The 25,214-nt window shown below is 39.5% G+C and overlaps 1 protein-coding gene across 1 annotated transcript in view; it reads left to right on the top strand.

The window, feature by feature from the left end:
* Nucleotides 1-25,214, top strand: part of LOC138324132 (uncharacterized) — a 64,677-nt gene that overhangs the window by 833 nt on the left and 38,630 nt on the right. The window contains exons 2-4 of the mRNA XM_069269213.1: nucleotides 8,413-8,715; nucleotides 11,512-11,860; nucleotides 14,215-14,328. Of these exons, the coding sequence (XP_069125314.1) occupies nucleotides 8,413-8,715; nucleotides 11,512-11,860; nucleotides 14,215-14,328 (766 nt within the window). The remainder of the gene's footprint in view (nucleotides 1-8,412; nucleotides 8,716-11,511; nucleotides 11,861-14,214; nucleotides 14,329-25,214) is intronic.

Genomic DNA, 25,214 nt, shown 5'->3' on the forward strand with positions numbered 1-25,214 from the left:
ATTATTAATTTTGCTTTCGTGTATGAGCAATTAGTACTTCATTCCATATACATGAAGGACATACAGGTTGTAGTAGACTAAAGGTTACACATTGTGCACACGGTGTGAACTACGAGTGGACACTGAGTGCACGAAGTTTAGACTACAGGTAGACATGGAGTGCACGAGGTTTAGACTACAGGTAGACACGGTGTGCACAAGATTTAGACTACAGATGTACATATACATTTGCTACATGGAACCTAATTGGCGCGTTGCAAAGCATTGGAAAAATGAGAAATCGTCCATTGACGTTAAAAATCGGCATTAGAAATTACATTTTATTGTGTCAACCGATTGCAGAACCTGTAAGCACTGGCTTAAGAAAGCAAAAATTTAGTATCGGGCATGTGGCTGCTTGTGAGCATCAACACTGATTAAAGGACCGATCGCTAAAATGTAGGACACATGCCTGATAACAAATCAAACAGACAGAATCAAAATAAATCCAACTTCTACCCCTTTAAACTGTAGATTCATAGTTGTTGATTCTGAATTTGTCACAATTACTTTAATTCTAGAAACCTTGATAATAAAATATCCTATTCTGACCTTCTTTTACAAACCGCGAATGTAGTATATTGCAACACTTAAAATTTGCCTGCTCGAAAGGTAGACCCCTAGGCTAGGACTGCAGTTGCCATGGTCACTTGGACTTCATACTGTTCCATGAACCACACGGGTATGATATAATCTAAATTACCTAACATTGGTCAGAGTGGGGCCAGGGGCCTGGGGCCTTCAATATGTTCAGTCAAGTGTATCACAGACTAACAACACCTGTATACATGTAGTACCTTATCCCAACCCCAGGAGGTCCATTTATAGCATGCTGTACTTATATAATTAGGTTGCAGCCTCTCTATATACATACAATGTACTCATCACACAAATACGTACAGTTATACAACAATGCTAGTCAATAGGGATATGTGTTTTAACTGGTAGTGCATTTTAATTTATTTGATAATGAAGCTTTATATATTAAAATTAAAAAATACCAAGTGTATAATTAACTACAACATTTATTTCAAGATTATTGGAATATCATATTTCATCCAATATCTTTTCATTAATTTATTTTTTTTACACTGGCATTTACATATATCAGAAACCTGATTATCATGACTATGTATATAATAAAATACCATATTACAATTTTGAATAAGTACCTAATCTAAATTAATTTTGATTATAATATATACATGTATTATTGGTAAATTCAAGGTTGTGACAGACATGCTTGATTTAGCATTGTACAGCTCCCGTCAGCTCCATTTCACGGCTGCCTATCATAACAATAATTGAGGTGTATTCAGCATCAATTACTATATGTTTTGCCAGCTAGTTTTTACCTCATCCCAATCTAACCCCCCCCCCCCCCCCCCCCCCCCCCGTGAAATGGAAATGTACATGTTTACCCAGGCTCTACAACAAGCATGTACATGTATCTAATAAGAATGGTACTTATGTGTTTCAAACTCATGATCATGAACCTATATGATTTTTAAACGGTAAAGTATATTTGTTTTTTGTTTGTCTTAACAAACTTCCATAGAAACAAATCTAAAATCACATATTATATAAAGATACTGCCCCCATTCTCATAAAGCCGTGCAAACACAGAAGGCAACGATTTTGCCCTCTTGCCATCTATCGATGGGCACCTTGAGGCACCTGCATAGCTGGATACTGTGGCTTACCTGTATGCTTGACAAGTTATAATTATTGGACCATGACGCAATATACGGTCAAGATATATAACTTGCGGGGATGGGATCATAAACATATTGTGTGTACCGGTAATTCTGAGCATGATCTTTTAAAGACGTTCAGTTTTAATAAAGAATATATAACAAGCTATTTTTTCGTACAATACTTTTAGAACTTAAAATAGCAAGAAAAATATTATAAAAGTGTAAATATTTTAATGAAAGACAATCTACAAGGGTATCGCTACACAACTGATTGATAGCAGAAACATATATACATAGAGATTGGAAACTCCTTCTTTGTCTTTGTTGACAGGCAGCGGGACCTCCGGTTTATAGATATTTTCCCTTGGCTAACTACTTTCTAGTGTATTCTTTTAAACATGATATTTTTGCATCAATACAAAGTTTAAACATTATAGCATGGTTTGATGTGACCAGTTTGTCCAATTGATGTTATTTAATATGTTTTTTGAAAGCATGAAAATCGGCAATTTTACCTGGTTTTTCGAAAATCAGACATTCAAAACCGGAAGTGCATTTTGTTTTATTAATATATAAGTTAAAATATTATTTTTCTTTCCAAAATCGTCCTCAAACCATCTGAAAATTACTGAACTTTTATAATATTTCAAAGTTATTCTGCTGTATTTTACTATTTAAAAGTTTATCTAAAAACCCCTAAGCACATACAGAGGTACATCTGCCGATCGTAAAAATGGCGGAGTTGCCAATCTCTATGTATATATGTTTCTGTTGATAGGCACCAAATCTTTTTATCTAAAAGCTATGTATTACCCGGTATATGATTGTATTACTGATAGCTTATTATAAAAGAAAAAGTGTCTCAGAAGCACATTAGGACTGGTTTTTGCTGCAATTCAAAGTTGTTTTTGACTTGTGAAAATGCTTGTATTTACTATTTCATGTAAATGATATATATATATATATTTAATGCAATAAAATATTTACTTTTGAAAACGTAATATAGACAATTTAAGATATGAAATGGAAACTGCTGATATAAAATTAAATAGACATATACTTAATAATATATATTAATCTTTATTACTTTTGCAATATAAATTAATCTTTATTTCTTTTGCAGTGAAAAGGTTTTATTCACGTATACTAAAAAAATATTGTATTATATAGTTATATATACTGTACATTAAATTGTAACAGTTAGATGTTGTAATTAAAAAAAAAAAACACTTAAAAATTATAATTATGCATTATTTCAAATTGAAGAACTTATTCTTCCCCGATCCCTAACTGTAACACATCACCTTGTCTGTCTAGGTCTCAATGTACCTGGACACGATGTCCGCCTGTAGTGGACACTGTGTTCACAAGTAGTGCACTCCGTGTCTACCTGTAGTCTAAACGTAGTGCACTCCGTGTGCACAAGGGTGTAACCTTTAGTCTACTACCAACTGTATAACGTTATAGTGACACAAATTTTTTAATATTAATTCCAGAAACATATTTCTGATTAATTATGATATTTTGATCTTGAAGTAAAATTAGAAGCTCAAACTTTTCAATTGTGGTAATGGTGTACGTAAAGTAAGTAACTTTCAGAACTGAAGAAAAATATTTGTCTGCTGCTGTTTTTGATAGAGAAAAAATACCATTTGTCAGCAGTGGAACATCTTTAAAAGCTGTTTTAAGCTTACACCCTAAACTTAGTGCACTAGAAGTGCACTACGTCCAGTTATGTGTGACCACTAAAACCCCTATACAGGTAATGAACAGTGCCATTTGACGCCTGTACCTGTAATTTTTACCCATGAGTATTGATATACATAATGTACCTTATCTCTCCTATGGTAAAAGTTGATTTTCAGTCTTATTCTATCAAATTTGTCTGATTTTATTTTCATACATTATTAGGATTTAGTGTAATATTTATATCTAGAAGTGTTAGTTCAGTTATTAATCTATATTTCAATAGTGTAATTGAATTCTCTGTTGTAAATTATTTTGATAAAATGAAATGATTTAGTTATAAGCATTTATTTCTATAATATGAACAATCTTATAAGATTTAAAAATAAATGTTGATGAGAATTTATAAGGTAAACCAATTTTCTTTAACCCCATGGGTCTATTATAGCATTCAATTCAGCTGATAGCATGCTGTGACAGCTAGCCTCTGTACCTGTATAACCTAATTAGTACAGTAAAGACAACCAGTCTACTTGACTCCATGTGGTTTTGTTGCAAATAATAACAATAAACCTACTGTATTTTATCAAAATGCGCTTATTCTTTCAATTGAAAATTATTGTTATGATATTGATTTTTAGGTCATCTGACCGAAGGTCAGGATGACCTATTGTCATCGTGTTTTGTCCGTCGTCGTGCGCCGTCCGCTGTCCGCCGTCCGCCGTGCGTCGTACGTAAGACTATTTATACAAAAGCCTACTCCTCCTTAACCCTTGAGCGGATTACATCCATATTTGGTGTGAAACATCATTGGGGAAGTAAAATCATATTTTATATAAATGAGCCTGGTCCGACCCCTAGGGGCTGAGGGGTGGGGCCCCAAAAGGGCAAATTTTCTTAATTTAAGCTTTTAAATCCTACTCCTCCTTCATCCTTGAACAGATTACATCCATGTTTTGCGTGAAACATCATTGGGGAAGGACAATCATATTTTATATAAATGAGCCTGGTCCGACCCCTAGGGGTTAAGGGGTGGGGCCCCAAAAGGGCAAATTTTCTTAATTTAAGCTTTAAAATCCTACTCCTCTTTCATCCTTGGATGGATTTCATCTATATTTGGTGTAAAATATTATTTGGGAAGGACAATCATATTTTATATAAATGAGCCTGGTCCGACCCCTAGGGGCTGAGGGGTGGGGCCCCAAATGGGGAAATTTTCTTAATTTTAGCTTTAAAATCCTACTCCTCCTTCATCCTTGAATGGATTTCATCCATATTTGGTGTGAAACATCATTGGGGATGGACAATCATATTTTATTTAAATGAGATAGGTCTGACCCCTAGAGGCAGAGGGGCGGGGCCCCAAAAGGGAAAATTTTCTTAATTTAAGCTTTTAAATCCTACTCCTCCTTCATCCTTGGATGAATTTCATCCATATTTGGTGTGAAACATCATTGGGGAAGGACAATCATATTTTATATAAATGAGCCTGGTCCGACCCCTAGGGGCTGAGGGGTGGGGCCCCAAAAGGGCAAATTTTCTTAATTTTAGCTGGCCCACTTCCTGTTTTCAGGTTTCGGTCTCTGTTCTCAATGAAAATTAGTCTATAGGGGTTTAAATTGATGCCGAACAACATGCAAACATTTTCGTAAAGATTTTGGTATTCCAAGATGGCCGCTGACCCACTTCCTGTTTTCAGGTTTCAGTCTCCGATCTCAAGGAAAATTGGTCTATAGGGGTTTTAATTGATTCAGAATGGGGAACTTCAGGTGAGGACAATCATATTTTATAAAGAACCGAGCTAAGACCCATGGGGATAGTACGGCGGATGTCCAAAATGGAAGCTTTGCTGAAATTTGGCTTTAAAATCTGACTCCTCCTTATATTAACCCATGAATGGGTTACAACCATATATGGATGAAGGGCTACCAAGTTTGTTCAACAAATGACATTTACCTATTTCAGAAACTTACATATTCAACTAAGGAGTTCCTCGTATTGTTTATATTAATCTTTAACCAATACTTTATACTGTGACTTTGTTGTTTTGTGCAATGAGTCAGATGACCATTAAGGCCCATGGGCCTCTTGTTTTCTTTAAGATGAATATTATGTATAACACTCTTATGTATCAACACTTACTGGTGTTAAATTATTTGTCCTAAGAAATAGTAGTTCTAGATTCTAAACTACATGTAGCTACCAGACACCACAGGTAGCCTTGGGTACGGCCCATTACCGGTTTTGGGGTTTTGGTGTCAATCACCAATTTGGGTGTAGTGCACTACTAGTTTAACTATAGATTAAATGTAGTGCACTAGTAGTGCACTAGATGTAAAGGTTAGCTTACACTCAACTAGCCATTTACAGCTATACAAAACTGATGAAAAACAACAGTTTTAAAGATAAAAATGCTTTTGCTCAAAACCATCTCATTAAACTTGCAGTAGTTGTTTATTATAACAATGATTTAAATATATTGAAAGCAGTTTTTGATCAGGTATAATTAAACTAATTAAGTTAATTATTGCTCTATTGTTTTGAATGAAAAGTGGTTGCATAGTGTTCAAATGATCCTTATAAACACAACCTGTAAGTTTCAGGTGTCGGTTTTGCCTGCAAGCATTTTTATTTCCAAAAAAGTTATTTTTCGTCAGTTTTGTAAAGCTATAAATAGCCATTATAGCTATTGTATATATCGCTTTAATAGCGATAAATAAAGAAATGTCCAACCTGAATACCGCTTCTTGGGTTTGACCATTTTTCCGAAATCGGACAACACTGATGATCAAAATAAAAAATCACACATCATTAACATAAATGGCACCGTTTGCTGGTAATCATATGGCGTCAGTTTCCAAAAAGAAATGTTTAGGGGGTGGCAAGGCAGTGAAGACCAATGCAACCAACATGATGTCCGGGTGATGACTGGCCTATTTCACCAGAGTACGAATATTGCCAGAGTAAAACAGACAATACTTAGACCAGGCCGGCACGAATGTCAGCAATTGTCAGGCATTGTGGTGGCCTGCCAGATATTGAATGATACTAAACGATGTGTGATGAATAATGGCTGATTAAAAATCTGCAGGACGGTACACCGGAGGAATTGAAAAGTCTTCAAGCACCTCCCTGATGCTGCTGCACGAGATCGCTGGCCGCCGCGGCCTGTTATATTGCCACCCGTTTTACCGCCAAACCCGCTTATCGCCATGAAATTATTCAGAACGGATTTCCCTCCATACAAATACACCGGTTATACCGCCAAACCCGCCAACCACCATCCGCCATCACATTCGCAGAACAAATGATTAAAATAACACTATAATTACCTTGTAATATCGCCAAATTCTGTTCATAGGGACACATGTTTTCGTAAGGTGCTCGACTGCCGACTGACAGGTTATCAGCTACACACACTCTGGCCGCGTGTACGACAGTGTGTACACAGGGAAATCAATTAACATTATAGGTACACCTTTGTTATTGTTTTACATATAGGTGTCGCAAGTTGTGGTGTACACATGTGTTTTATGTACTTTTGACATTAGTTGTTTATTGACAAAAAGGAACCCACAAGTCTGTTTCTTGATATCGCCGTTTGTTTATATTTGACCATTAAATGCTATCGAAATTTACTTTTATTTTGGAACTATTCATATTACAAATTACAAAGTGGCCGTACAATACACAGACTGACTAGATAATATGTGTCATATTACGGCACCGGAGGACTTACTATATTTAGGACTAATTAAGATTTCAATGACAAATCCGATATACCGCCAAACTCCACATATCACCAAAATCTAGGAAAACAGTAGGTGGCGATATAACGGGGTTTACTGTACATCCGAACGCTAATCGAGATTTTTAACACAGCATGAGCTTATATATTCCTTAAAATCTGGTTTTATGTCATTCTTTCGCTCCTGTCTCGCTTCTCTGTAGAGGAAATAGACTGTCTCACTTCTCTGTAGAGGAAATAGACTGGCTCCTGTCTCACTTCTCTGTAGAGGAAATAGACTGGCTCCTGTCTCACTTCTCTGTAGAGGAAATAGACTGTCTCACTTCTCTGTAGAGGAAATAGACTGGCTCCTGTCTCGCTTCTCTGCAGAGGAAATAGACTGTCTCACTTCTCTGTAGAGGAAATAGACTGGCTCCTGTCTCACTTCTCTGTAGAGGAAATAGACTGTCTCACTTCTCTGTAGAGGAAATTGACTGTCTCCTGTCTCACTTCTCTGTAGAGGAAATAGACTGGCTCCTGTCTCACTTCTTTGTAGAGGAAATAGACTGTCTCACTTCTCTGTAGAGGAAATAGACTGGGTCACTTCTCTGTAGAGGAAAAAGACTGTCTCACTTCTCTGTAGAGGAAGATGACTGGCTCCTGTCTCACTTCTCTGTAGAGGAAATAGACTGTCTCACTTCTCTTTAGAGGAAACAGAATGGGTCACTTCTCTGTAGAGGGAATAGACTGGGTCCTGTCTCACTTCTCTGTAGAGGAAATAAACTGGGTTACTTCTCTGTAGAGGAAATAGACAGGGTCACTTCTCTGTAGAGGAAATAGACTGGCTCCTGTCTCACTTCTCTGTAGAGGAAATAGACTGAGTCACTTCTCTGTTGAGGAAATAGACTGGAACATTGACGACCAGCTACCTATTTCCTAGGTCTAGTGGTCGGATGTCCTGCGTCTGCCTGGTCTCGGTATGGGGCGGGATTCAAAATTGTATAAATGGTTGGAATGATGTGGTGATGTGCTGACCCTCACTGAGGGGTGGGACCAAAAGGGGGCAATTTGGCTTTTCCATATAAAAAACTTCTCTGAAACTTTTAAGCATGGGATAAAACTATTGGACGGGTACCATCTTTATGTGGTGGGACAATTGTAAGAGGTTTTGTCATAACTACTAAATACACATTTTAGGTAAGCAATACAGCCGCGGGTCCTCTGGGCCTCTTGTTTATACATACTTCAATATCTATGTTTCAGTGAGATCTTCAAAGCAAGTGGACCAGTGTGGTATAGTGCCATTCCTAACCTCCATTATAGATCAAACTGATGTAGAAACACCCATGTTGGTCTTCTCAATCCATCTTGTTGGTATTCTTCGGCAGATTCCTGATCTTAACAAACAGCAAGAAGAACTGATTGAAACATTCTTGGACTTGGTGTTGAAGGAGAATGAATTGACGGAGCCCTCTGTAGGAACTGAGTACTTTAACACTCTGAGGAAATGGCTAACATTTCGGTCTCCAGCTGCAAAGTGTCTGTATGTATGGAAGAATGAAAAAGGTATTATAAACCTTAATGAAGGTTTCACTGTCTGAAATAAAATGAAATTCCCATAGGGATATATCCAGATATTTATTGTTATATATTTTGAACCCATATATGGTCAGTTGTCAAGCTTTACGAGGGATGTTCCAAAATTATTGTTACTTTGGTGATTTCTCTTTGATAGAAGTAATTCTGATCATTTTACTTTGCCCTGTCCCTCGAAGTACTCCCCCTCTGCATTTATGCATCGTTTCAACCGATCGATCCACTTTTGGAAACAGTTTTCGTACTCTTGAATTGGTATACTCATAAGATACTGGTAAATGGCAGAGCCAAGGGCATTTCTTGATTTATATTTTGTTCCAGACAGGTGAAATTTTAGTTTGGGGAACAAGAAAAAGTCACAGGGGGCCAAGTCTGGTGAATATGCAGGGTGGGGGAGGACAGTGACCTTTTCTGCCTTCAAAAACTCCGTTACAATGCGCGCCTTGTGTGCTGGCGCATTATCATGTAAGAGCCTGAGGTACTTCAAACCTGTCTGTGGGCGGCGGCGTTTGTAGACTTTCTTAAGTTTTCGAAGTACAACGTCTCTATAATACTTCACTGTGACAGTTTTGCCTTTTGGAACAGGGATTTGAATGATTTGACCCTTGTTATCAAAGAATATGACATACAAAACCTTCCTCACGGTGCGTATTCTTTTAGCAATGCTAGGGCGCCTGGAGTTTTTGCTTGCCCAGATTCGATTAGAGCATTTTCTTTTGGGTTCGAAAAAATACACCCATGTTTCATCACCTGTGACCAAATTATCAAAAGCCTTTTTGCTGTATTTTGGGTATTTCTTCAATAAGGATTTGGCCTTGTCAACCCGGGACCTCTTTTGGTTGTATCCACCTGGCATTGATCTTGCCCAGCTTAAGATGTTTCTTTGAAATGCAATGAATACGTGCTAAAGACAAGCCTGTGGTTTTAGCTAACTGCCGGACAGTGTACCTTGCATCTTTTTCAAGGATTTGCCGAATTAGTTCAATGTTATGCTTTGTTGTTGTTGTTGCAGGGCGACCTGTGTGGGCAGCATCTTTAAGCTGCTGGTGTCCCGACTTAAATCGAGCAACCCACCTACAAATAGTCATATATGACATATGACCCTTCCCATATATATCACACACCTCACGATGAATATCCACCGGCTTTAAGCCAAGTAGAGACCTACCTTTGATATAGGCCCTAATTTCAATTACGTTTTCAACTCTCTTGCCAACCATATTTGTATAGAGTGTAACGAGTGCGCTACAAAACAATGTACACAGCACCAAGGTCAGTGTAATTGTGAGCGAGATATTTACCTATATCACGCTTCAGATATCACGCTATCGCCACGAGGTAGTTTTAAGCCCATTTAGCACAATTTCCACGAGATATTGCGCAAGTAACATTAATTTCGGAACATCCCTTGTACATGGTCCGGCTTTCCTCTACCAATAAACCTTGCATGTCCTTAAATTACCTTGGCTGTTAAAGTTATATGTGCCATATTTTTTCATACTCAGGAATCAAGATGAGCTTTTAATATGTTATTCATCACCAAACGTTACCAACATTTTGAGAATTACTGTACTTTCATTGTATGGGTTTTAATTTTACAGGTACAAATAAGAGCTGAAAGTACTGCCAAAAATCATTATATTTACATCCTTAGTGAAGTGAAATGAGTACCTACGGTCAAACCATGAAACCAATGGTGGTCTACAATTTCATTTAACATTTCAACTTTTTACTTATAATGAAGATTTCTGCAGATATATTTTCAACTAAACATACATAAGGCATAGAAACCAACTGTTTCACAGTACAAAATTTTTGTGTTGTTACTAACGTTTATAAGGCATCTGAAGCCATTTGAATGATTTTCACAGCATTCATCAAAACTTATGGTTTTCAGTAGATTAATGAGCAAAAAATAGCATGTGAATTTTTTCGCCCAGTTACGGCACATTTAACTTTAATAGAATGTTAAACTACAAAAAAAAAAAAAAAAAATCACAAAGTACAGATGTGATAGCTGTCATCAAAGCAAGGCCTACATTTAATGAAGCCAGGCCCCGCCGAATGTCCAGCGATTGTCGGGCGCGGTGTGATGGTCGTCCAGATATCAGACGATACTTAAAGGATGGTTGATGGATAATGGCTGATTTTGAAAATCTATAAAAGTCAGAAAGCAGAGAAATTGTCACATTTTTAGCTCGCCTCTCGAAGATAAGGGGGCCCCAGGTTAAGGTTTTGGTGTAAGTGTTGAAAAATTGTTATCTGAAGCAAGTAACTTTGATTTCTACAATGTTTTTTTTATAACTGTTGCTATGGGTGTGGACATTCATTTAAAAGTGCCAAATGCTGGATTTTGAGAATTTCAAGAGGCCCAATGGCCCGAAATAGCCAGATTAAAGTTTTGGTGTAAGTGTTGTAATACTGTTATCTGTCACAACCGATGTTGATTTCTACAATGATTTTGAATTATATTTGTTGTGATGGGTGTGGACAATTAGTTAAAAAGGGATAATGCTGAATTTTGGGAATTTCAAGAGGCTAATGGGCTAAAAAGTTAAGCTATGTAATGACATTGCTATATTTTATAGTACTGGTAAATTACAAGGAACCTGAGTTGAATAAACAAAATTCCAGAGGTGAGCATTGCTGTTCTCAAACAGCTGTAGTATGTTGTTAGGATATGACTTAATGTCACATTTTATGATGGTAGGACTTAACGGCTAGTAAGTTAGAATCCTTTTTATAGTGTGAAGGTTCTCTTTCCAGAGCTGGTGCTGAGATGTTGGAGGTTGCTTACCCAGGAGAGAAGTTTGTTTCTCACAAATGCTGTACTTGGATTTCTCAAGGATTACCTTGGTCTCAGTGAAGATGATGTTACAGAGAGCTATACAGTAATCCTCCAAAACACTGTAAACCATGTATGTTACTTTAACGACGGGGACGCCTCCATTCTGCCGGCTGTTTTACAGCTGCTTACAGACATACCTCCTCTGTTGATAAAGACCTTAGATCAAAGTGTACTACAAAAGCTAGCAGAGTGTCTAGCATATGCTGTTTCTATCGTGGACAAAGAGACTTCCTTTTGTGCTATCGAGGCATTGTTATCATTACAAGTGTAAGTTTGTCTTTTTTTTTTTAAGTATTAAATAGTGAACATAGTTTTGTGATTAATTCATTTTTAGGTCACCTGAGACGAAGTCTCAAGTGACCGTCACCTATTCTAATCGCCTTTTGTCCGTCGTATGTCCGTAAACAGTTACATTTTTGACTTCTTCTCCAAAACTGCTGAAACAATTTCAATGAAATTTTGAACAAACCTTCTAAGGCGTTAGTCCAACCAAAATTGTGAATTATATGGTCCCCATCCCCAGGGGGCTGTGGGAGTGGCCAAAAGGGTAAAATTGACTAAAATTTCTAAAATCTTCTTCTCCACTCACAGATGTGGTAGAATCAAATACTCTTCATAGATGGAAAAGTCTTAAGGTCCTTTACAAAAACTGTTAATTATATGACCCTGGGGTCTCACGTTACCCCTGGGTAGGGGGTTATGTTGCCCCCCTGGGGAGGGGGTTAAGTTTACCAAGTTTATACATGTATAGTGAAAACACATTTTTGAGCATTATTTGGTCATTTGTAATAGGAAATTTAGTCAAATGTTGTCAGAATTATCAGTATGAGATGAACATTGAATATATTAACAAATTTTCCATGACTGACCCCAGGGCTTTAGGGGTGGGGCCAAAAGGGGTCAAATAGGCTAAAACTTCAAAAATCTTCTTCTGAAATTTTGGAAATTGTAGAATCAAATACTCTTGATAGATGAAAAGGTCTTAAGGTCCTTAAGACAAAAATTGTGAATTATATGACCCTGGGGTCTCGCGTTTCCCCCACGGAAGGGGATCCAGTTTACTATAGTTTTATAGGGAAAACACATGAGTATTATTTGCTCAATTTTTCATAGGAAATGAGTCAAACTTGGTTAGAATTATTAGTCTGAGATAGCATTTTAACATCACATCCATAGTCGTCCTGGCCAACCCCCAGGGGCCAAAGGGGTGGGGCCAAAAGGGTCAAAATGGCTAAAATTTCTAAAGTCTTCTTCTGAAATTCTGGAAATGGTAGAATCAAATACTTTTCATTGGTGGAAAGGTCTTTAGTTCCTTTACAAAAATTATGAATTATATGACCCTGGGGTCTCAGGTTTCCTCATGGGTAGGGGGTCAAATTTACTATAGTTTATATAGGAAAAACACATTTATGAGCATTATTTGCTCAAGTTTCATAGAAAGTGAGTTAAACTTGGTTAGAATTATTAGCCATTTTAACATTATATCTATAAGGGTCTTGGCCAACCTAATAGTGGCAGAGGGGCTGGGCCAATTGGGGTCAAAATGCCTGATGGGCCAATATATATAGTGTTTATATTGATGGTTCACTTTCATGTAATATTATCCCCCTCTTAACTTTCCAGCAAGATGGTTCAATTTCATGTAAGATTATCTCCCCTTAACATTCCAGCAAGATGGGGTTCAATTTCATGTAAGATTATCTCCCCCTTAATATTCCAGCAAGATGGTTCAATTTCATGTAAGATTATCTCCCCTTAACTTTCCAGCTATATGGTTAAATTCCATGTATGATTATCTCCCCTTAACATACCAGCAAGATGGTTAAATGATCTTTCCCCCACTTACTAACAATACACGGACAGGTGATAGAGAGTTACATTGTATACAGTTCTATTTCACTTATATATGAGTTTAATAAAGTAGCCTGGAGAAGTAAGGCCCAAAAAAAAAATGTCTGTTTAGGGTTACATTGGTAAAAAAACATTTGGGTCGGTAGGTCGGGAGGATTTTTTTTTTTTTTTTTTTAGTGTCTTTCACTCTAAAATAATGGCCGGAACTGGAGTCTGAGATCGAAATTCCAACTTTTATTTTTTTTTTCATAGAAAAGTGGGGGGGAAAAATTAGGGTTGGGGGCAAAAAATTAGGGTCGGTCGGGACCCTAAATTTTTTTGGCCTAATACATATATAGATAATACATGGTTAGTACAATACAAGGTTTATTTTGGAAATTTAGGAAAGCAGAGATGACCAAAAATAAACTTTATATTGTACTAAACATGTATTCTGTGCAACCATATCACTATAGATGATTTTCAAAATGAAAGCAAAAACAAGTTTAGTCTGATGTAGAACAAGTTCACATTTCCAGACAAATAAAGAATTTTGTAGTGACAGATAAGTTTATCCAACAGTTGCTATCAGTGAGTATATGAGGAAAAAACTATATCTATTTTTTTTTTTTTTTTCTTGGCCATCATTTTGCTTAACATTTTTGTAAATGTACTTTCAAATTAACACGAAATTAAAATTCAGTATCTATACAGATACTTAAGAAAGAATACAGAAATATGGTATGATATCAAACATTTAAGTGATTAATACCTGTTTTTCTGATTTTCAGTAAGCTTGGGGTTGGAGGGGAGATGGACAGTATAGTGAGACAGTTACCACAGCAGTTAATGGACACGGACATTATGAGGAGTCAGAAAGTTTGCATCAAAATGTTAGAAAAAGGGTAAGTATGGCATTCTGTGGGCTAGAGAAAAAGGATAAGTATGGCATTCTGTGGGCTAGAGAAAAAGGGTAAGTATGGCATTCTGTGGGCTAGAGAAAAAGGGTAAGTATGGCATTCTGTGGGCTAGAGAAAAAGGGTAAGTATGGCATTCTGTGGGCTAGAGAAAAAGGGTAAGTATGGCATTCTGTGGGCTAGAGAAAAAGGATAAGTATGGCATTCTGTGGGCTAGAGAAAAAGGGTAAGTATGGCATTCTGTGGGCTAGAGAAAAAGGGTAAGTATGGCATTCTGTGGGCTAGAGAAAAAGGGTAAGTATGGCATTCTGTGGGCTAGAGAAAAAGGGTAAGTATGGCATTCTGTGGGCTAGAGAAAAAGGGTAAGTATGGCATTCTGTGGGCTAGAGAAAAAGGGTAAGTATGGCATTCTGTGGGCTAGAGAAAAAGGGTAAGTATGGCATTCTGTGGGCTAGAGAAAAAGGGTAAGTATGGCATTCCATGGGCTAGAGAAAAAGAGTAAGTATGGCATTCTGTGGGCTAGAGAAAAAGGGTAAGTATGGCATTCTGTGGGCTAGAGAAAAAGGGTAAGTATGGCATTCTGTGGGCTAGAGAAAAAGGGTAAGTATGGCATTCTGTGGGCTAGAGAAAAAGGGTAAGTATGGCATTCTGTGGGCTAGAGAAAAAGGGTAAGTATGGCATTCTGTGGGCTAGAGAAAAAGGGTAAGTATGGCATTCTGTGGGCTAGAGAAAAAGGATAAGTATGGCATTCTGTGGGCTAGAGAAAAAGGGTAAGTATGGCATTCTGTGGGCTAGAGAAAAAGGGTAAGTATGGCATTCTGTGGGCTAGAGAAAAAGGGTAAGTATGGCATTCTGTGGGCTAGAGAAAAAGGGTAAGTATGGCATTCTGTGGGCTAGAGAAAAAGGATAAGTATGGCATTCTGTGGGCTAGAGAAAAAGGGTAAGTATGGCATTCTGTGGGCTAGAGAAAAAGGGTAAGTATGGCATTCTGTGGGCTAGAGAAAAAGGGTAAGTATATGGCATTCTGTGGGCTAGAGAAAAAGGGTAAGTAATGGCATTCTGTGGGCTAGAGAAAAAGGGTAAGTATGGCATTCTGTGGGCTAGAGAAAAAGGGTAAGTATGGCATTCTGTGGGCTAGAGAAAAAGGGTAAGTATGGCATTCTGTGGGCTAGAGAAAAAGGGTAAGTATGGCATTCTGTGGGCTAGAGAAAAAGGGTAAGTATGGCATTCTGTGGGCTAGAGAAAAAGGGTAAGTATGGCATTCTGTGGGCTAGAGAAAAAGGGTAAGTATGGCATTCTGTGGGCTAGAGAAAAAGGGTAAGTATGGCATTCTGTGGGCTAGAGAAAAAGGGTAAGTATGGCATTCTGTGGGCTAGAGAAAAAGGGTAAGTATGGCATTCTGTGGGCTAGAGAAAAAGGGTAAGTATGGCATTCTGTGGGCTGTGGCATTCTGTGGGCTAGAGAAAAAGGGTAAGTATGGCATTCTGTGGGCTAGAGAAAAAGGGTAAGTATGGCATTCTGTGGGCTAGAGAAAAAGGGTAAGTATGGCATTCTGTGGGCTAGAGAAAAAGGGTAAGTATGGCATTCTGTGGGCTAGAGAAAAAGGGTAAGTATGGCATTCTGTGGGCTAGAGAAAAATTAAGTATGGCATTCTGTGGGCTAGAGAAAAAGGGTAAGTATGGCATTCTGTGGGCTAGAGAAAAAGGGTAAGTATGGCATTCTGTGGGCTAGAGAAAAAGGGTAAGTATGGCATTCTGTGGGCTAGAGAAAAAGGGTAAGTATGGCATCTGTGGGCTAGAGAAAAAGGGTAAGTATGGCATTCTGTGGGCTAGAGAAAAAGGGTAAGTATGGCATTCTGTGGGCTAGAGAAAAAGGGTAAGTATGGCATTCTGTGGGCTAGAGAAAAAGGGTAAGTATGGCATTCTGTGGGCTAGAGAAAAAGGGTAAGTATGGCATGTGGGCTAGAGAAAAAGGGTAAGTATGGCATTCTGTGGGCTAGAGAAAAAGGGTAAGTATGGCATTCTGTGGGCTAGAGAAAAAGGGTAAGTATGGCATTCTGTGGGCTAGAGAAAAAGGGTAAGTATGGCATTCTGTGGGCTAGAGAAAAAGGGTAAGTATGGCATTCTGTGGGCTAGAGAAAAAGGGTAAGTATGGCATTCTGTGGGCTAGAGAAAAAGGGTAAGTATGGCATTCTGTGGGCTAGAGAAAAAGGGTAAGTATGGCATTCTGTGGGCTAGAGAAAAAGGGTAAGTATGGCATTCTGTGGGCTAGAGAAAAAGGGTAAGTATGGCATTCTGTGGGCTAGAGAAAAAGGGTAAGTATGGCATTCTGTGGGCTAGAGAAAAAGGGTAAGTATGGCATTCTGTGGGCTAGAGAAAAAGGGTAAGTATGGCATTCTGTGGGCTAGAGAAAAAGGGTAAGTATGGCATTCTGTGGGCTAGAGAAAAAGGGTAAGTACGGCATTCTGTGGGCTAGAGAAAAAGGGTAAGTATGGCATTCTGTGGGCTAGAGAAAAAGGTAAGTATGGCATTCTGTGGGCTAGAGAAAAAGGGTAAGTATGGCATTCTGTGGGCTAGAGAAAAAGGTAAGTATGGCATTCTGTGGGCTAGAGAAAAAGGTAAGTATGGCATTCTGTGGGCTAGAGAAAAAGGGTAAGTATGGCATTCTGTGGGCTAGAGAAAAAGGGTAAGTATGGCATTCTGTGGGCTAGAGAAAAAGGATAAGTATGGCATTCTGTGGGCTAGAGAAAAAGGGTAAGTATGGCATTCTGTGGGCTAGAGAAAAAGGGTAAGTATGGCATTCTGTGGGCTAGAGAAAAAGGGTAAGTATGGCATTCTGTGGGCTAGAGAAAAAGGTAAGTATGGCATTCTGTGGGCTAGAGAAAAAGGGTAAGTATGGCATTCTGTGGGCTAGAGAAAAAGGGTAAGTATGGCATTCTGTGGGCTAGAGAAAAAGGGTAAGTATGGCATTCTGTGGGCTAGAGAAAAAGGGTAAGTATGGCATTCTGTGGGCTAGAGAAAAAGGGTAAGTATGGCATTCTGTGGGCTAGAGAAAAAGGGTAAGTATGGCATTCTGTGGGCTAGAGAAAAAGGGTAAGTATGGCATTCTGTGGGCTAGAGAAAAAGGGTAAGTATGGCATTCTGTGGGCTAGAGTAAGTAAAAGAAAAAGGGTAAGTATGGCATTCTGTGGGCTAGAGAAAAAGGGTAAGTATGGCATTCTGTGGGCTAGAGAAAAAGGGTAAGTATGGCATTCTGTGGGCTAGAGAAAAAGGGTAAGTATGGCATTCTGTGGGCTAGAGAAAAAGGGTAAGTATGGCATTCTGTGGGCTAGAGAAAAAGGGTAAGTATGGCATTCTGTGGGCTAGAGAAAAAGGGTAAATTTGGCATTCTGTGGGCTAGAGAAAAAGGATAAGTATGGCATTCTGTGGGCTAGAGAAAAAGGGTAAGTATGGCATTCTGTGGGCTAGAGAAAAAGGGTAAGTATGGCATTCTGTGGGCTAGAGAAAAAGGGTAAGTATGGCATTCTGTGGGCTAGAGAAAAAGGGTAAGTATGGCATTCTGTGGGCTAGAGAAAAAGGGGTAAGTATGGCATTCTGTGGGCTAGAGAAAAAGGATAAGTATGGCATTCTGTGGGCTAGAGAAAAAGGGTAAGTATGGCATTCTGTGGGCTAGAGAAAAAGGGTAAGTACGGCATTCTGTGGGCTAGAGAAAAAGGGTAAGTATGGCATTCTGTGGGCTAGAGAAAAAGGGTAAGTATGGCATTCTGTGGGCTAGAGAAAAAGGGTAAGTATGGCATTCTGTGGGCTAGAGAAAAAGGATAAGTATGGCATTCTGTGGGCTAGAGAAAAAGAGTAAGTATGGCATTCTGTGGGCTAGAGAAAAAGGGTAAGTATGGCATTCTGTGGGCTAGAGAAAAAGGATAAGTATGGCATTCTGTGGGCTAGAGAAAAAGGATAAGTATGGCATTCTGTGGGCTAGAGAAAAAGGGTAAGTATGGCATTCTGTGGGCTAGAGAAAAAGGTAAGTATGGCATTCTGTGGGCTAGAGAAAAAGGGTAAGTATGGCATTCTGTGGGCTAGAGAAAAAGGGTAAGTATGGCATTCTGTGGGCTAGAGAAAAAGGGTAAGTACGGCATTCTGTGGGATAGAGAAAAAGAGTAAGTATGGCATTCTGTGGGCTAGAGAAAAAGAGTAAGTATGGCATTCTGTGGGCTAGAGAAAAAGGGGTAAGTATGGCATTCTGTGGGCTAGAGAAAAAGGGTAAGTATGGCATTCTGTGGGCTAGAGAAAAAGGGTAAGTATGGCATTCTGTGGGCTAGAGAAAAAGGGTAAGTATGGCATTCTGTGGGCTAGAGAAAAAGGGTAAGTATGGCATTCTGTGGGCTAGAGAAAAAGGGTAAGTATGGCATTCTGTGGACTAGAGAAAAAGGGTAAGTATGGCATTCTGTGGGCTAGGTGTTTTACAGGAGTGATATGGAAATGTGTTGTGTCCATGAAATAAAAAAATCATCAGATCGGTCAGCGGCTTCGCTAGCTGTTAAGAATGTTCACGCATTGAAGTTCCAGTGCTGTAGACACGAAAAAAACAATTTGGGGGGGGGGGGGGGGGGGGGGTCCAAATTTCATATGTAGGCTCTCCATGGGCACAAGTTATACATATTTCAATTAAGGATGATGGACAACAAAATGGTTGACAGTTTGCCATCTCTCATTTTGATATTTCTCAAGAAATTTCATTTGTAGGTTCTTCTTTGTTCTTATAGATTGTCATTTGATAAGCAGCCATCTTGGATTTTGTCATTTTGTCAAGATGCATGTATTGAAGAGGTCTAGCTTCCTCAAATTAAACCATATATAGCCAAATTGAATTTGACAATTTTCTGCTAAACAGACTTAATGTGAAGAATTCAAAGAAGGAAGGGGAAAAAAGGATAGGAAAGATCCCTCTTTCCATTTTCTGACATAGTTCACCAAGATCCCCCTGGAATATCTTGTTTACCTATTTAGCTGATAGCCAAACAATGTTTTTTAGGTCAGGATGACCTATTGTCATCGTGTTTTGTCCGTCATCGTGCGCCGTCCGCCGTCCGCCGTGCATCGTGCGTAAGACTATTTATACAAAAGCCTACTCCTCCTTAACCCTTGAGCAGATTACATCCATATTTGGTGTGAAACATCATTGGGGAAGGACAATCATATTATATATAAATGAGCCTGGTCCGACCCCTAGGGGCTGAGGGGTGGGGCCCCAAAAGGGCAAATTTTCTTAATTTTAGCTTTAAAATCCTACTCCTCTTTCATCCTTGGATCGATTTCATCCATATTTGGTGTGAAACATTATTGGGGAAGGACAATCATATCTTATATAAATGAGCCTGGTCCGACCCCTAGGGGCTGAGGGAAGGGGCCCAAAAAAAGGGCAAATTTTTTTAATTTTAGCTTTAAAATCCTACTCCTCCTTCATCCTTGAATGGATTTCATCTATATTTGGTGTAAAATATCATTGGGGAAGGACAATCATATTTTTGGCTATTCAAATCGCTTTTCGTCCATGGTCCTTCGTCCGTCCTTCCCTCAGTCCTTCCGTCCGTTAACAATTCTTGTTATCACTATTTCTCAGAAAGTGCTGAAGGGATCTTTCTCAAATTTCATATGTAGGTTCCCCTAGGGCCCTAGTTGTGCATATTGTATTTTGGGACCAATCAGTCAACAAAATGGCCGCCAGGCAGCCATCTTGGATTTTGATAGTTAAAGTTTGTTACCGCTATTTCTCAGAAAGTACTGAAGGGATCTCTCTCAAATTTCACATGTAGGTTCCCCTAGGGGTCTAGTTGTGCATATTGCATTTTGGGACCAATCAGTCAACAAGATGGCCGACAGGCCGCCATCTTGGATTTTGATAGATGAAGTTTGTTACCGCTATTTCTCAGAAAGTACTGAAGGGATTCTTCTCAAATTTCATATGTAGGTTCCCCTGGGGGTCTAGTTGTGCATATTGCATTTTGGGACCAATCAGTCAACAAGATGGCCGACAGGCCGCCATCTTGGATTTTGATAGATGAAGTTTGTTACCGCTATTTCTCAGAAAGTACGGAAGGGATTGTTCTCAAATTTCACATGTAGGTTCCCCTAGGGTTGTAGTTGTGCATATTGCATTTTGGGACCAATAGGTCAACAAGATGGCCGAAAGGCCGCCATCTTGGATTTTGATAGATACAGTTTGTTACCGCTATTTCTCAGAAAGCACTGAAGGGATTGTTCTCAAATTTCACATGTAGATTTCCCTAGGGGTTTAGTTGTGCATATTGCATTTTGGGACCAATCGGTCAATAAGATGCCGACAGCCCGCCATCTTGGATTTTGTTTGATAAAGTTTGTTACCGCTATTTCTCAGAAAGTATCAAAGGGATTGTTCTCAAATTTCACATGTAGGTTTCCCTAGGGCCCTAGTTGTGCATATTGCATTTTGGGACCGATCGATGAACAAGATGGCCGACAGGCCGCCATCTTGGATTTAGACAATTGAAGTTTGTTACCACTTTTTCTCAGAAAGCACTGAAGGTAGCTGTATCAAATTTCATGTGCATGGTCCCCTAGTTCCCTGGTTATGCATTATGCATTTTTGGACCGATCGATGAACAAGATGGCCGACAGGACGCCATCTTGGATTTTGACAATTGATGTTTGTTACCGCTTTATCTCAGAAAGTACTGTAGGGATCTGTGTCAAATTGCATGTGCAGGTTCCCCTTGGGGTCTAGCTGTGCATATCACATTTTCGGACCGATCGGTGAACAAGATGGATGACAGGCCGCCATCTTGGATTTAGACAATTGAAGTTTGTTACCACTTTTTCTCAGAAAGCACTGAAGGTAGCTGTATCAAATTTCATGTGCATGGTCCCCTAGTTCCCTGGTTATGCATTATGCATTTTTGGACCGATCGATGAACAAGATGGCCGACAGGACGCCATCTTGGATTTTGACAATTGATGTTTGTTACCGCTTTATCTCAGAAAGTACTGTAGGGATCTGTGTCAAATTGCATGTGCAGGTTCCCCTTGGGGTCTAGCTGTGCATATCACATTTTCGGACCGATCGGTGAACAAGATGGATGACAGGCCGCCATCTTGGATTTAGACAATTAAAGTTTGTTACCACTATTTCTCAGAAAGTACTGATGGGATCTGTCTCAAATTGCATGTCCATTATCCCCTAGGGGTCTAGTTGTGCATATTGCATTTTGAGACCGATTGATGAACAAGATGGCCGACAGGCCTCCATCTTGGATTTTGTTAGTTGAAGCTTGTTACCACTATTTCTCAAAAGTACTGAAGGGATCTGTCTCCAATTTGTCTTGAATTTTAGGACCAATCGGTCAACAAGATGGCCGACAGGCCACCATCTTGGAATTTGAAAATTGATATTTGTTACCGTTATATATCTCAGATAGTTCTCAAAGGATCTTTCTCAAATTTCATATGTAGTAATATGTAGTAAAAGTTTGAAAAGCAGAGAAAAGATCCCTCTTTCGTTTGTCAGACATAGATCATTCTTTGGTGGGCGCCAAGATCCCTCTGGGATCTCCTGTATATAAATGAGCCTGGTCCGAACCCTAGGGGCTGAGGGATAGGGCCCCAAAAGGGCAAATTTTCTTAATTTTAGCTTTAAAATCCTACTCCTCCTTCATCCTTGAATGGATTTCATCTATATTTGGTGTAAAATATCATTGGGGAAGGACAATCATATTTTATATAAATGAGCCTGGTCCGACCCCTAGGGGCTGAGGGATGGGGCCCAAAAAAGGGCAAATTTTCTAAATTTTAGCTTTAATATCCTACTCCTCCTTCATCCTTGAATGGATTTCATCTATATTTGGTGTTAAGTATCATTGGGGAAGGACAATCATATTTTATATAAATGAGCCTGGTCCGAACTCTAGGGGCTGAGGGATGGGTCCCCAAAAGTCAAATTTTCTTAATTAGCTCACCTGGCCCGAAGGGCCGGTGAGCTTATGTCATGGCGCGGCGTCCGTCGTCCGTCCGTCTGTCCGTCTGTCCTTCAACATTTCCTTTAAATTGCTACTAGTCATAGAGTTCTGCATGGATTGTAACCAAATTTGGCCACAAACATCCTTGGGGGAAGGGGAACAGAACTTGTATAAATTTTGGCTCTGACCCCCCGGGGGCAGGAGGGGCGGGGCCCAATAGGGGAAATAGAGGTAAATCCTTTAAATCGCTACTTGTCATAGAGTTCTGAATGGAATGTAACAAAATTTGGCCACAAACATCCTTGGGGGAAGGGGAACAGAACTTGTATAAATTTTGGCTCTGACCCCCCGGGGGCAGGAGGGGCGGGGTCCAATAGGGGAAATAGAGGTAAATCCTTTAAATCGCTACTTGTCATAGAGTTCTACATGGATTGTAACCAAATTTGGCCACAAACATCCGTTGGGGAAGGGGAACAGAACTTGTATAAATTTTGGCTCTGACCCCCCGGGGGCAGGAGGGGCGGGGCCCAATAGGGGAAATAGAGGTAAATCCTATAAATTGCTACTAGTCGTAGAGTTCTGCATGGATTGTAACCAAATTTGGCCAGAAACATCCTTGGGGGAAGGGGAACAGAACTTGTATAAATTTTGGCTCTGACCCCCCGGGGGCAGGAGGGGCGGGGCCCAATAGGGGAAATAGAGGTAAATCCTATAAATTGCTACTAGTCGTAGAGTTCTGCATGGATTGTAACCAAATTTGGCCAGAAACATCCTTGGGGGAAGAGGAACAGAACTTGTATAAATTTTGGCTCTGGCCCCCCGGGGGCTGGAGGGGTGGGGCCCAATAGGGGAAATAGAGGTAAATCCTTTAATTCGCTACTTGTCATAGAGTTCTGCATGGATTGTAACCAAATTTGGCCAGAAATATCCTTGGGAGAATAAGAACTGAGTTTGTATAAATTTTGGCTCTTGTCCCGGGGCAGGAGGGGCGGGGCCCAATAGGGGAATTATAGGTAAATTCTATAAATTGCTACTTAATCGTCCAAGAGTTTTGTATGGATTGTAACTAAATTTGGCCACAAACATCCTTGGGGGTAGGAGAACAGAACTTGTATAAATTTTGGCTCTGACCCCCAGGGGGCAGGAGGGGCAGGGCCCAATAGGGGAAATAGAGGTAAATTCTATCAATCGCTACTTGTCCTAGAGTTCTACATGGATTGTAACCAAATTTGGCCACAAACATCCGTGGGGGAAGGGGAACAGAACTTGTATAAATTTTGGCTCTGACCCCCCGGGGGCAGGAGGGGCTGGGCCCAATAGGGGAAATAGAGGTAAATCCTATAAATTGCTACTAGTCGTAGAGTTCTGCATGGATTGTAACCAAATTTGGCCACAAACATCCTTGGGGGAAGAGGAACAGAACTTGTATAAATTTTGGCTCTGATCCCCTGGGGGTATTGTATAAATTTTGGCTCTGATCCCCTGGGGGTAGGAGGGGCGGGGCCCAATAGGGGAAATAGAGGTAAATCCTTTAAATCACTTCTTCTCATAGAGTTCTGCATGGATTGTAACCAAATTTGGCCACAAACATCCTTGGGGGAAGGGGAACAGAACTTGTATAAATTTTGGCTCTGATCCCCCGGGGGTAGGAGAGGTGGGGCCCAATAGGGGAAATAGAGGTAAATTCTTTAAATCGCTACTAGTCATAGAGTTCTGCATGGAATGTAACCAAATTTGGCCAGAAACATCCTTTGTGGAAGGGGAACAGAACTTGTATAAATTTTGGCTCTGACCCCAAGGGGGCAGGAGGGGTGGGGCCCAATAGGTGATTTAGAGGTTAATATTAAAATTCCTTCAGAAAAGAAACAATGAACCTGTATTCAGAAAATTATTTGGCATTACAAACCAGGTGAGCGATACAGGCCCTCTGGGCCTCTTGTTTTAGCTTTAAAATCCTACTCCTCCTTCATCCTTAGATGGATTTCATCCATATTTAGTACAAAATACCATTGGGGAAGGACAATCATATTTTATATAAATGAGATAGGTCCAACCCCTTGGGGCAGAGGGGCCAAAAAGGGGAAATTTTCTTAATTTAAGCTTTTAAATCCTACTCCTCCTTCATACTTGGATGAATTTCATCCATATTTGGTGTTAAACATCATTGGGGAAGGACAATTGTATTTTATATAAATGAGTCTGGTCCGACCCCTAGGGGCTGAGATGTGGGGCCCCAAAAGGGCAAATTTTCTTAATTTAAGCTGGCCCACTTCCTGTTTTCAGATTTCTGTCTCCGATCTCAATGAAAATTTGTGTATAGGGGTTTAAATTGATGCCGAACAACATGCAAACATTTTCATAAAGATTTTGGTATTCCAAGATGGCCGCTGGACCATTTCCTGTTTTCAGGTTTCAGTCTCCGATTTCAAGGAAAATTGGTCTATAGGGGTTTTAATTGATTCAGAAGGGGGAACTTTAGGTGAGGACAATCATATTTTATAAAGAACCGAGCTAAGACCCATGGGGATAGTATGGCGGATGTCCAAAATGGCAGCTTTACTGAAATTTGGCTTTAAAATCCGACTCCTCCTTATATTAACCCATGAATGGGTTACAACCATATATGGATGAAGGGCTACCAAGTTTGTTCAACAAATGACATTTACCTATTTCAGAAACTTACATATTCAACTAAGGAGTTCCTTGTATTGTTTATATTAGTTGTTAACCAATACTTTATACTGTGACTTTGTTGTTTTGTGCAATGAGTCAGATGACCGTTAAGGCCCATGGGCCTCTTGTTTCAGTTCAATTTTATACAAAAACATGAGTCTGAGAGCTCTTTGTTTAACTCAGAATTGTGCAGTGATTTGGAATACTTGAAAGT

The sequence above is a fragment of the Argopecten irradians genome, chromosome 5, assembly GCF_041381155.1.
Source record: "Argopecten irradians isolate NY chromosome 5, Ai_NY, whole genome shotgun sequence".
Lineage (NCBI taxonomy): Eukaryota > Metazoa > Mollusca > Bivalvia > Pectinida > Pectinidae > Argopecten > Argopecten irradians.